This window comes from Cygnus atratus, chromosome 17 (assembly GCF_013377495.2).
Source record: "Cygnus atratus isolate AKBS03 ecotype Queensland, Australia chromosome 17, CAtr_DNAZoo_HiC_assembly, whole genome shotgun sequence".
NCBI classification, from domain to species: Eukaryota; Metazoa; Chordata; class Aves; order Anseriformes; family Anatidae; genus Cygnus; species Cygnus atratus.
In genome coordinates, this window is record NC_066378.1 from 1,601,113 (window position 1) to 1,613,803 (window position 12,691).

General features: G+C 65.4%; 3 protein-coding genes across 4 annotated transcripts; 1 reads left to right on the forward strand and 2 right to left on the reverse strand.

The window, feature by feature from the left end:
• The first annotated feature begins 666 nt into the window (after nt 1-666).
• RNF215 (ring finger protein 215) lies at nt 667-5,005 on the forward strand. Of its 2 annotated transcripts, none has more exons than XM_050714195.1 (10): nt 667-781; nt 1,236-1,364; nt 1,462-1,533; nt 1,616-1,701; nt 2,826-2,880; nt 3,197-3,301; nt 3,451-3,567; nt 3,644-3,781; nt 4,000-4,102; nt 4,254-5,005. In XM_050714195.1, the coding sequence occupies exons 1-10, from the start codon at nt 695-697 to the stop codon at nt 4,274-4,276; spliced, it is 915 nt and encodes a 304-aa protein (XP_050570152.1). In that variant the 5' UTR covers nt 667-694; the 3' UTR covers nt 4,277-5,005. The 2 variants fall into 2 exon arrangements, with proteins under 2 accessions (XP_050570152.1, XP_035427186.1); XM_035571293.2 differs by having other exon boundaries at nt 695-931.
• An 851-nt stretch (nt 5,006-5,856) lies between these two features.
• Nucleotides 5,857-11,032, reverse strand: LOC118260809 (coiled-coil domain-containing protein 157-like). Its single transcript, XM_050714268.1, has 9 exons — nt 10,952-11,032; nt 9,282-9,951; nt 8,638-8,715; nt 8,101-8,291; nt 7,759-7,935; nt 7,501-7,669; nt 6,842-6,981; nt 6,251-6,379; nt 5,857-6,167 (listed from the first exon to the last, which is right to left on the reverse strand). The coding sequence occupies exons 1-9, from the start codon at nt 11,030-11,032 to the stop codon at nt 5,883-5,885; spliced, it is 1,920 nt and encodes a 639-aa protein (XP_050570225.1). The 3' UTR covers nt 5,857-5,882.
• A 790-nt stretch (nt 11,033-11,822) lies between these two features.
• On the reverse strand, nt 11,823-12,074 carry LOC118260811 (coiled-coil domain-containing protein 157-like). The gene has a single exon (XM_035571295.1). It carries the CDS (start codon nt 12,072-12,074, stop codon nt 11,823-11,825), a length of 252 nt encoding a protein of 83 aa, XP_035427188.1.
• Between the last annotated feature and the right edge of the window lie 617 nt (nt 12,075-12,691).

Here is a 12,691-nt window from a genome sequence, read left to right on the forward strand (position 1 = left end):
GCAGAGTGCTGCACCTGAGGAGGAACAAGCCCAGCACTGGGACAGGCTGGGGGCACGCGCCTGGAAAGGACCCAGGAGTCCTGCCGCACACCAACTTGACCGTGAGCCTGCAACTAGGCCTGGCCGCACAGCAGGCAAACGCTGTCCTGGGTCGCATTGGGCACGGTGTTGCCGGCAGCTCCAGAGCGGTGATCCTCTGCTCTGCTCAGCTCTGGGGAGGCCACAGCTGGAGTGCTGGGACCGATGCTGGGCTCCCCAGTCCGAGACAGACCTGGGCACACTGGAGTGAGTCCGGTGGAAGGCCACCAAGATGCGGGAGGGACTGGAGCAGCTCTGCTGTGAGGAGAGGCTGAGGGAGCTGGAGAAGAGGAGGCTCAGGAGAAGGCTGTCAATGCCTGTAAGCACCTGCAGGGAGGCTGCAGAGGGGACAGAGCCAGGCTCTCTTCAGTGGTGCCAGAGCCCTGCACAGCTTGCTCCCTCCTGGGAGATCTTCGAAAGCTGCCTGGACGTGGGCCCCCTGCTCGGGGGGGCCCTGCTGCAGCAGGGCGGGACCGGCTGGGCCCGGAGGTGCCTCCAGCCTCAGCCACGCTGTGATCCGGTGTGAGCCCCGGTGTGAGCCCCTGCGATCGCCGTGTGATCCCCCCCCCGCGCTCCTCCGCCCCGCGAGGGGCGCTGTGCGGGTCCCGGGGCAGCCATGGCGGCGCTGAGGGCCGCGCTGCTGGCGCCGCTGCTGGCGCTGAGCCGGGCCGGGCCGGGGCCGGCGCCCGCCGCCCGCGTCGAGGTGGCGCTGGCGGGGCCGGGGGCCGGGAACGGGGCCGGGGCCGGGGCCGGGGAGGCTGCGGGGCCCGGCGGCTCCTACACGCTGCGCGGGGCCCTGCTGGGCGGCCGGGGCGAGCCGCGGGAGGAGGTGATCGGCGGGCGGCTGGTGCTGGTGAGCGGGGCCGGGGGGGAGCTCGGGGGGGGGGGGGGGGGGTACGGGGGGCACCTAGTGGGAGGCACCGGGAGGTGTGGGGGGACCGGGGGGTGCAGGGTGCTGGGGGGGGCTGCAGGCTGGGGCAGGCAGCGAGGGGGCGGCTGTGGGGCAGGGGGGTGCAGGCAGGGATGTGGAGGCAGCAGGGATTGGGGCCCCTCTGCCCGCTCCCCCCTGCACCTCCCCGGGGCTGTCCCGGTGCACCGGCTGCTTCAGGGGTGCCGCGAGCCCTGGGCACCTGCCCCTGAAGCCGCCGCGTCCCCAGGTGGGAGATGAGGAGCCCAAACTCGGCGCTGAAGACAGCTGGATCGGCGTGGTGCCCGTGGGCGAGGAGCCGGCCGAAGGTCCCCGCGGCGCCAAGGAGGAGTCCTTCACTGCCGCCGTGGTCAGCAAGGTGAGCGCGCCCGGCTGCAGCAGCCCACGGGGCACCTGCTGGGGTCCCCGGCAGGGACTCGGGCAGTGCCAGCTCCCTGTGCCCTCTGTCTCCGCAGATGAAGCGAGCCCTGGTGCTTGGGGCATCAGCCCTGCTCATCCTGGCGCTGAACCAGAACGCCATCCGAGAGGTAGGAGAGTCCCGGCAGCCGTGCCAGTGCCCCGGATGCTCTCCTGCGCCGCTCACGGCTGTTGCTTTTCTGTCCGGTGCAGCTGGATGTCTCCCAGCTCCTCGCCAAGCCCATCATCGTGATCCAGTCCTCGGACAACGTCACCAGGCTGCTGGGAGCACTGCTGCGGTGAGAGCTCTCCTGAAGCTGTTGGATTTGTGCAACGGCTGCTGAAGGGCAGCAGGACACGGCCAGCACTTGTGTGCAGCACCAGGAGGGATGGGACAGAAGGGGCCCGGGGCGGGGGGGGGGGGAGGCCGGGTCTGGCATGCTCAGCCTGGCACAGGAGCTGGGGCTTCTGCTGTGCTTTTGCAGAGGGGGAAACTGAGGCTGCCTGGCCGAGAGGGACCTGGGAATACTGGTTGATAGGCAGCTGAATATGAGCCAGCAGTGTGCTCAGGTGGCCAAGAAGGCCAACAGCATCTTGGCTTGTATAAGAAGCAGCGTGGCCAGCAGGTCTAGGGAGGTGATTGTCCCCCTGTACTCGGCTCTGGTGAGGCCGCACCTCGAGTACTGTGTTCAGTTTTGGGCCCCTCGCTACAAGAAGGACATGGAGGTGCTCGAGAGAGTCCAGAGAAGGGCAACGAGGCTGGTGTGGGGTCTGGAGAACAAGTCTTACGAGGAGCGGCTGAGGGAGCTGGGATTGTTTAGCCTGGAGAAGAGGAGGCTCAGGGGAGACCTCATCGCTCTCTATAGGTACCTTAAAGGAGGCTGTAGAGAGGTGGGGGTTGGTCTGGTCTCCCACGTGCCTGGTGACAGGACGAGGGGGAATGGGCTAAAGTTGTGCCAGGGGAGGTTTAGGTTGGATATTAGGAAGAACTTCTTTACTGAAAGGGTTGTTAGGCATTGGAATGGACTGCCCAGGGAAGTGGTTGAGTCGCCATCCCTAGAGGTCTTTAAAAGACGTTTAGATGTAGTCCTTAGTGATATGGTTTAGTGGAGGTCTTGTTAGTGTTAGGACAGAGGTTGGACTAGATGATCTTGGAGGTCTCTTCCAACCTAGACGATTCTGTGATTCTGTGAGGCACGGGGCTGAGGCACATGGGTGGTTGTGCAGAGGGCTGGGCAGAGAACCTTGCCATCACCTCCCCTGCACATCCCTCCATTCCCACACACGTGGCTTGGAGGAGGCTTCTCTCCTCCCCAGGTGTGGCCCCGTGCCCTGCAGGAAAGGGGCTCCCAGGATCCAGCTCCCAGGGGTTGGATCCTGCTGCACCCACAGGGCTGATGCTCTTCTTGCCTCTTGCTCATAGGGGTCTCAGAGCTACAGCCAAGATCACATACCAGGCAGTGCTGCTGGAGAACCTGGTACGTAGGTACCTCTTCCTCCTCTTCTTCCTCTGTTTAGGTACAAGGGCAGGAGCACAGCTGTGCCCAGCCAACATTTGTTGGCCAATGGAGCGATTCAGTGGCCAGCTCCACTAGGGGTGGTGAAACTGCTGGTGCCTCGGTGTCCCCAGGACTGGCTCTGTGGGAGCAGGGAACCTGGCAGCCACCTGTGGTTTCTCATTCCCTCTCTGCATGTAACACCACAGGTGGAAATCACTCAGCATTGCAGTCCTGCCTCCTGCGCCGTGCTGCGCGCTGGCACGGGCTGGTGGCAACGCGGTGTCCGTCTTCGCAGGGGGTGACGCTCACCCTGTGGTCCACCTGCGGCCTCTCCCGAGGGGGCCTCTACGGGGAGTGGCAGGGTGTCATCTGCACCGGGGAGAACAGCTCGCAGGTCCAGGTACGTGAGCAGCACCCACGGGTGCCCCCACGCTCGCTCCCCACGGCCGGGGAAGGACGGCCGTGCCTGGTGTCACCGCAGCCAGCCTGGGAGGGAAGCGGGGGCCTCCCGCTCGCCCCCCTGAGTGCCTTGCGGTGCTGTTCCTGCAGAAGTACCTCCAGCAGCTCTGGAACACCATCCTGCTCATTGCTCTGCTCCTCTGCACGGGGGTGATCGTGCAGGCGCAGCGGCAGTCGCGGCAAGACCTGTCGGAGCGGGATGCCGAGGTGGGACCTCCCCCTTCCCTGCTCTTTGCACCCGAGCGGTGTGGCCGGGGCCTCACATTGTGCTCTGCCTCCCCAGCTGGACCTGAAGCAGCACATTCGGCGGCGGCTGTCGGCCCTGAAGACGCGGCGGTACCATCCCGGCAAGGCGCTGCAGAGCCGGGCCTGTGAGATAGATAGCTGCGCCGTGTGCCTGGACCAGTTCTGCAAGAGCCAGGTCGGGACTGGTGGGGCCGGTCGCACGGACGGTTTGGTGCTAATGCCGCCCCTTTGCTCTGTTCCTTGGGGCTGAGCCTCCCCTCGCTTGCCAGGGCTGGGATGTCCCACCAGGGGGACGAGTGGTGGAGGATTGTCCCCCTCTCTGGGGCAGCCTGTGACGGGGAGGTTGCTGTGCCCCTCAGGGCTCACGTCTCCCACCTGCTTCCCTCCCCGCAGTGGCTGCGGGTGCTGCCGTGTGCCCACGAGTTTCACCGGGACTGCGTGGACCCCTGGCTCCTCCTGCAGCAGACCTGCCCCCTCTGCAAGCACAACATCCTGGGTGAGCACAGCTCCGGGGCCGGGGGGCCCTGGGGCGCCCAGCACGTCCTGCTCCCCGGTTCACCCTCCAGGGACCATGTTTGTACCGGGGCGAGGGCTGTCCTCTGCCCCTGGTCCCCCCCGTGACGCCTCTCCATTCTTCTCCCTGCCAGGGAACTGCTGTGGAGAGAGCTAGCCAGCCCGGCGGACGTGCCCCGGGGATGGACTCGTGGCTGCTCCGGGAAGAACGGGGGAGAGGGGCCGGGGCGGGCGCTGGGCGAGCTGTGCTCGGTGCTGGCACGGGCTCAGCGTGGCCGTGCCCTTCGCAGCACCCTGGCAGCACGGGGCAGCGCCTGGCCCTTAGGAGAGTGAAGGATTTGGGGGCTCTCCCTGCCTGGCGTGAGTAGAGGGGTGGGGGGCATGGCTGGGCATAGCCCAGATGGCCACTGTGGGGGGCTGGGGGAACGGGCACTGGGGAAGGCACCCGGGGGTGTAAATGGGGAGGGGACATCGGGGGAGGTCTGCAGGCCCTGAAGGGGAGGGCGCAGGCCCAGCTGCTCCCTCTCCCTGCTCGTAGTCATTTTTCTAAGTCTCTTTTTTTATTTCCCCCTGGCCATGGCAGGGCACGGCTGGGAGCAGGCCTGCACCTGGGACGCGTTGGGTGACAGCTCCGCCACAGCCAAGGGACAGGGACGGAGGTGGCAGGGCTGCGCGGGGACCTGCCGCTCGTGGCAGGGGGGCGAGAGGGGGGAAACGCCTTATTTATACTAACTTATTAGAAAGGACGGCACGAGTTAGCTGCAGAGACTGAACACGGGGTGTGCTGCGGGGTCCGGGGACTCGCCGTGAGCCCCACGTGGCTCCAGCTCCTCCTGGCAGCCGCAGCACTGCCCACGTCCGTCCCTATTAAACACAGCTAGGAGAGGCTGCGGGGCTGCTGTGTCTTGTGTTGCGCGGTCCCTGGCCCCTCCGACCGCTCGTCGCCGCCGCGGGAGCACTCTCCCAGGCTGCGGCTGTGCTGGCGAGCTAAGCACGGCTCTGACTCCCCTTGTCCCGAGGCCAGCTCTGCCTGTAAGTCCTTTTCAGAGCCGCCTGGCTGCCTCCCAGCCGCCTCTTGGGAGCGGTTCCTGGCCGGAGCTGAGCCGAGCCGTGCCCAGGCGTGGCGCAGGTGACTGCGAGCTAGCCGGGATCAGAGCTGTGCCAGGGATTGCAGCAGCGGCTTGGCCGTGGGCGACCGAGTTCCAGCACCCAGGAATGTCGCCGGCCCTGCTCGGCTGATTGTTCGGAGCCAGGTCTGCACGCCAGGGATCATTTCCCCTGCCAGGCCTCCTCGCCTGGGTGCTGGTCGGTCCCCTGGCTGCCAGCGGTGCTTGTACCAGACCCAGCCCGGTCCCCAAAGCCACCGCTACAGAGGGGCTCTTCCCAGGGCCCCTGTGCTGCAGGAGATGAACATGGGATGTGCCAGCCCAGCCCACAGGGCCCCGCTGCCTCCTGCTTTATCAAAAGCCGCAGCGTTGCCCAACGGAGAGGGACAACAGGGGAAACCACACAAACAGGTTCGTTGCGGCAGCCATCCTGCCGAAAACAAGGTGAAGCAACAGCCGGCAGCCAGCTGTTAGCCTTGGTGCCGCCTCCCAGCTGCCACGGGACTGCTCCCCAGGCTCCCTACACCGCCACATGACGCTGCCCCTCGGGCTCGGAGCGATGGGGAGGCAGACCAGGCTTCCCAAGGGAACGTGCCTTCGTGTTTGCAACAGGTAACGAGGTCCTACAGGGAAGGGTGAGCAGCTGCGCGCTGCTCGTTAACTCTTCAGTTCTGCCTGATTCCCCCGAGCATCTATTTGCGGTGGGCGCTGGTGCGGTGCGAGGAGAAGGGGCGCGCTCCTCCGGCAGCGCTGCCGCTCCCTCCGGGCTCGGGAGCCAGCAGCAGGCCCCGGGCTGGCAGCGAGAGGCAGGGTCCGGCCTCGCCTGTCGGTTCTGCCGAGAGCGGCTTTGGCCGCCGGCTGCCAGGAGGTCGCTGCCGGGCCCTGCTCGTGGCTCCACCGCGTGCCCCTGCACCGTCCCCGCTGCCTTGGCTGCTTGGAGGCCTGCAGAGGGGAGAAGCAGAAGAGGTTGGAGGGGAGGAAGAAGTGGGAAGCTCCCCAGCACCGTCCTCCGGGCTCCTACTCACCCTGCGGCCTCCCCGCCACGCTGGCTGCTGAGCTGAGTCCACAGCTGGGGCTGTGGGACAAGCTGGAGGAGAGAAGGGGGGTGAAACCTCCTGCGTTCGGCTCCGTGGTCGGGTATCTTGGCCTCTGCCCTGCGTGGGTGCCACGGCCAGCTCAGTGGTGGTGACGCGGTGGCACAACAGCCACGGCGGGGCTGATGTAAGGGAGCTGGAAACCAAAGCAGGGGGCCTCGGCAACGCAGCTTTCCCCTGCTGGCACCAGTTAACCACCAGGCTGACCTCCGGGGGCACGCAGAGCCCAGGCTCTGGCCCTTCCAGGGTGGGCACACCCCAAAAGCAGGAGCTGGGGGGGGGGGTGTCTCCAGCTCAGCCCTGTGCAGGCTGGGGAAGCAGCTGCAGAGCTGCAGGGAGCACCGCGGCCTTCCGCTACCGGGAGCCTTTTCTGCTTTACCCCCTGCAAGGGTACAGTGAGGGAACCGGTCCCCGTAGGGCACAGGGCAGGGTCTGCAGGGTGGTCCTGGGGCACGCGGTGCCCCACCAGCACGTGCGCCCCTCTCCTACCGGCTCCCAGCCCCGACTTGGACACAGCCTCACCTGCAGCACGCCCTGCCGAGCAGCCGCCTTCACCTTGGCCAGCGCGGCCCTGAGCCGCGCGTTGTCCTGCTCCAGCACGCCGATCCTGACGTCGTTGGCCTGCAGCTGCTTCTCCATGTCCTCGGTGATGTTCCCGGTGCCTGCAAACAAAACGCGGCCCCTTGCAGCGAGGGCCCGAGCTCAGCACGCCGCCTGCAGCCCGCTCGGAGGTGCTGGCAGCGGAGCCCGTCCCAAGAGCTCAGGACCACTCGCTCTCTCCTCCCACTCGAGCGGGGTGGTGTCCGCTAGAAATGAGCCTTCCCGAACCAGGGAGCACCAGCACAACTCTGGAGGTGGTGGCTGGGTCCCAGACCTGCCGGCTGAATCAGCAAGGACAAACAGAGCCATGTCCAAGCCCATGCCCTGACCCTGCTTCTGTCCCTGAGGTGGGACAAACGGCACCCACCTAGGGAATGGGGTTAAGATGGCAGCAGCTTAGCACAGCCCGGGGACTGAGCCCTTCCTGGCTGCAGCTGGCTCGTGTCAGGAGGAGAAACTGGTACAGGAATGATGCCGATGCACCCAGGGCCAACAGGATCCCTGCGAGCTCCAGGAGACCCTGGAGGTGCAAGCCCGCTGCAGCAGAAGCAGGCGCTGCTGCCTGCCGCCCTCCCCCTTACTCTCAAACTGCGTCTCAACGGGGACGTGGAGCTCGGGGAAGAACACCAGGAGCTTTTCCCGCTCCTTCAGCTCCTGTGCCTGCTCCTCCAGCCTGGAAACGTTCTCACGCAGCTCGGAGATGGACTGCTCCAGGCTCAGCTTCTCCTGCTGCAGCGTGTCCAGCAGCTCCTGGGGGGCAGAGCAAGGGCAGGGGATGAGTTTCGTGAGCACCCTCTCAGGAGCGTTGCCAGCTGCTCCCCCTGCCGCCTGCTGGGTACCTGCTGCTCCCGGAGCTGGTGCCCGCTCTGCTCCCGCTGCTCCCGGCTCTCCTCCAGCTGCTCTGCCAGCCGGGCCCTGTCCTCCTCGGCCTCCCCCAGGCTGGCTTGCAGCTCCTCGCGCTCCTGGTCCAGGCTGTCCAGCTGCTGCAGCAGGGCACTCTGCTTGGCCTGCAGGGACTGCACGGGGAGGCGAGCCTGCAGGGGCTGCGGCTGCAGCGGCTCTCTGCTGCCCTGGCGCCAGCACTGGAGCCACGGGGAAGCGCCACCGCGGCGATGAGGGGAGGTGGCTGCAGCTGAGCAGCAGCGGGGCCACAGAGCAGCTCCGGAGAGCAGCAGCCGTACCTCTTTGTGCCTCAGCATGCTCTCCACCTTGGCCTTCTCCTTCTCCAGCTGGGTGGTGACCGCGCTCAGCTCCTGGCCCAGGCTCTCCCTCTGGCTGGTGAGCAGCCGCACCTCTTCCTCCAGCTCCAGCACCTGGCTCCTGGCCACCATTGTGGTCCTCAGGTCCTCCAGCAAGCTCTTCTTGGTCGCCTCTGGGGGGGCAACAGCACCATGGACCCCAGCTGGGCAGGAGGGGGAGCTGCTCCCAGCCCGGGCGGTGCCTTTAGGGGCCCCACAGCTTCTGCAGGTGCCGGCGAGGCCTGGTGGCAGAGCTGTGCTCTTGGTGTCCCAGGGAACCCCCGAATCTCAGCCAGCGCCTGGGCACTGGATGCTGTTTGGGCACTGCAGCGCAGGAGGCTACGTCCTCCCGTTCCCACCAGGCCTACACCCAGCTGGTTCTGGGGGAGCTGGGAGTTACACAGGTGTAAAACACGCGGTGAGATCAGAGCCAGACTCGGGGAGAGAGGTGGCAGCTGGGTGAGCCCCAGGGGTCCTTACCCAGCTCCTGCAGAGCAGCCTGCTTGGCAGCCAGCGCTTCCTTTAAGACGCAGATTTGTTCTTCCAGCAGAGCAGCTCCTAAATCGGTGCAGAAGACCATTAAACGTTAAACAGCTCCTCAAAGAGACTAAAAGAAGGTGGCAGCAAACCACAGCGCCAAGGCATTTTTCACCCAGTAGTTGCATCGGGCTGTGCTTCAGCAGCGAGGAGGCAGTGAGAGGCCGGGGACAACCAGCTCCCACCGCCGGGGTTTGTCTCACGGTGGGGAGCAGTGAGATGCTGCAGAGACGGGGCACAGAGAGTGGAAAGTGAGATGATGGGAAGGGGAAAGCAGCAGGAGAAGCCGGGACAGGATGAGGGCATCAGGACAGGCAGCAATGCCAGTGCACCAGCCCTCACCTGCTCCGGGGGAGCCCCAGGAGGTGCTGGCACAGATAAAAGTGGGATTTCCATGGCCAGGTTAAGTCTGCAGGGCTCCTACCCTTGTGTCAGCCATGGAAGGGACCTGAAAGCTCAGCACTGGTGACATTTGAGCCGCCCAAAACTAGTGGCAAAAGCCCCATTCACGGTGCTGGGACTGAGATTTGACCGTGGACCGCCTGCTTCTGCAAATACCCACGGGCCTGCAGGGGACAGCACTGTACCTCTCCGTAGGTCGTCCTTGTCCCGCTCCAGCCTGGCAACAGCCTCCAAATACTCCTTGTTCTTTACTTCCAGGCTCTGCTCAGCCTCCTTCCTCCGCTGCGCTTGGGTCTCCTTCTCCGCCTGAAGCAGCCGGGCGAAGTCCTCAACCTGCTTCTGCAGCTCATCCCTCTGCTTCTTCGACTCCGCCAGCTCAGATTTCAGAGGGTCGACCAGCTCCAGCAGCGCGCGGAGGTGTTTGCTGATGCGCGAGAGGTCCTTGCTTTGCTCCGCGGCCCAGGATTTCACGTCGGTTGCAGAGAGCGTCCTTCTCCCCGTGGTCTCCACCACCACCTCCTGGAACCTGCTGAGAGCCGAGGGGATGTTGTGGCTCTGGCAGATGCTGGTGATGGCTTCGCCCACCTGGTGCAGGCTGGCCTGGGCGCTGGCACAGGCGTCGCAGGGTGCTGGGGACGGCGCCGCTGCCCGCATGGGGATGCTGCGGCCGCTCTCGGCGGTGCTGCCCGAGGCGTTGCTGGCAGCCTGCCGCGGGCACAGGGAGCTGCACCGGGCAGCACCTGGGGACGTGCTCGGCTCCGAAATGGCTGGCAAGCAGGGCTGGAAGCGCTCCTCCGTTTTCCCAGCCTCGGGGGTGGATTGCAGCGTGGGGATATCCCTCCTGCAAGCCTTTTTCTGGCGGAGAGAGCACAGAACAAAACGTGGAGCCCAGATCAAACCACGCTGGCTGCAAACAATCCGGGAGAGACCAACCCAGAGGGACGAAGGACGGGGACAGGGCAGGCAAGAAGCCGTGAGGGCAGCGAGCCCTTCTCTTGGGAGAAGAGGCGCTCCCAGAGCTTGCTGGAGGACAGAGCCACCAAGTGCTTGGGGTTCCCTGCTGCGCTCTGTTACAACCAAAGCAAATGGCTAAAAGCCAAATGATCCTCACGCACAGCACGGGCTGCCCCCGGCACTCCCCTGACACCAAGGGACTGAATTTCTCCAGCTCCCAGGTAGCTTTCAGGCCACTGCTCGTGTAGTGGAGCTGTGGCTTCACAACAGAAAGCCTCTGCAGCAAAATGTGCTCCCTGGCTTCCATTTCTGTTATTTCCCCTTCTTCCACACCCCGCTGCCCTGTCCCCTGCTTACGCCAGGTGAACACTCTGCCTTTGCTCTGAGACTATGCCACGAGAGGAATCATTTGGAAAACAAAATGCAGGGCAAAGTATTTTTGCCAAAATTCAGTTCACCGATTGGTGCCAGCTCAGCCGCACACAGCGTTGGTCAGCAGAGCCACAAGGGGCAGCAGGCTGGCAGGAGGAGAGTGTTTGTCCAAAAAATAAGGGCAGTCGGGCTCGCCCATGCCAAAACCCTGATGGAAGCCTGGAGGAGGACGGGAGCAGCAGCACGGCTGGGAGCAGTGGTTAGAGGAGAGGAGGTGGGCAGGGAGGGGACAGCGTGGGACAGACGTGTCCCATTCGACACCTGGGTCAGCACCGGGGGGGGGGTCATGAGCAGGGAGCACATCTGGCACGGCCACCACACATATCACAGTGTCCCAGAGAAGGACCACGACCCCAGCCCCGTGCCACGTGCGTGCCTGGGGGGATCTTCCAAATTGTGGGGGCGCTGAGGCCATTGCTGTGAGCCCTGCACTCAGCTCAAGGTGCCCGCACGCCCCCGTATGTCCCACCTCGGTCAGGAGCTGCTGGTAGAAGGCCCCCAGTCGCAGCATGCTGTGCCAGTACCTCCTCACCGTCAGCCCCGCGGACATGCAGGGTCCCACTGCCTGCGCCGGGGGCACGGCTCGCTCGCTGAGCAGGTTTTCTGCGTAGCCCGTGAAGCTCTGGAGCAGCAGCAGCAGCCTTCATGGAAATGAAACGTCTCTCAGAACAAATGAATATTTGTAACAGGGAACGTGCCCGCACTTAGCAGAGCGGTGAGCCTGAAGCGCTGCTGCAGCGACAAAAGATTTGTCTTCCTTCCCTGTCCCCCGGACCAAGTCCGGCAAAGGAGGCTGGATAGCAGCGCTCGTGTGACCCCCTCCTCGGGGCTGATGACTCCCTGGAGCAAGGTTTGGTGGGGTTAAATCCTCCTGCACTGCCAGGGTGCTTGCAGTTCCAAGGGGCTGCATGTAGGCTCTCCCTAAAGTTTTGGGGCACTCACTGCCAGTATCAAACCCAAATTGTTAGGGCCAAATACCCAGAGACAGCTCTGTGGGCACTGTGGGTCATCTTTAAAACTGAGTCCTGTCTATTTCACCCTGATTGCAAAAGGCACTTTTGCCTCCCAGACTCATAGCATGACTGTGTCTGAGGCTCTCTAAGGTTTGGGGGGTAATTATACAAGCCTGCCCCGGTGCCCTCGGCTCCCGGCTCCCCCTCCCCTGTGGGGCAGCAGCAGCACAGACGGCGTTTGTGCTGGTGCCTCTGAGCTCTGCACAAGTTTTAAAACTTGGCGCGGACGGGCTGAGCTCGAGCACGAATCCCGCAGCAGAGACGTGCGAAGAGAAGGGGTCCAAAGGAGCCGCTTTCGGAGGGATGCTTCGTGCCGGCCGTGCCCTCTCACCTGTCTATCACCAGCTCCAGCAGCACCACATGGGCGTGCTGGCTGAATTCGGGGTCACCTTCGGCGTAGCCGTACCGCTCCAGCAGCGCCGCCAGGTCCAGCTCGCAGGACACTTTATCGGGGAACTTCCAGGAGGGGAAGCGCGCAGGGCCAGCCCGGGAGGCGACGTCGGCGATGGCTCCCTGCAGGTCCCGCAGGTCGGCCCGCAGGCTCGCCATGCAGCCGGGGTGGCCCAGGAGGTGCGCCATGCCGCACGGACGGACGGACGGACGGACGGACTGAGGCTGATGTGGGTGGCACTGGGGACGGGTGATGGGTGGGTGGTGGGTGCCGGGGGGCTGGAGGTGTCAGGGGGCGGGGGTGTCAGGGGATGGGGGTCCTAGGGGGTGGGTGTCAGGGAGTGGGGGTGTCAGGGGGTAGTGGGGTGCCGGGGGGGGGGTTGTCGGGGGTGGGTGCCAGGGGGTGGTGGGGTGTCAGGGGATGGGGGTGCTAGGGGGTGGTTGTCAGGGGTCGGGGGGGCCCAGGGGGTGGATGTCAGGGGGTGGAGGTGTCAGGGGGGGCGGGGTGTCAAGGGGGTGGGTGTCAGGGGATGGAGGTGTCGGGGGGGGGGTGGGGTGTCAGGGGGAGTTCAGGGGGTAGGGGTGTCAGGGGGTAGCGGGGTGTCAAGGGGGGGGATGCCAGGGGATGGGGGTCCCAGGGGGTGGGTGTCAGGGGGTGGGGGTGTCAGAGGAGATCCCGGGGGAGGGGGGGGGTCCCAGCCCCACGTCCCCAAAACTGGAGGCTTCAAGGGGGAAGGCGTGCGGGGGCGCCTCGCTTGGCCCCGGGGGGGTCGGGGGCACCGCGGGGCGCTGCGGGCGCTGAGGGC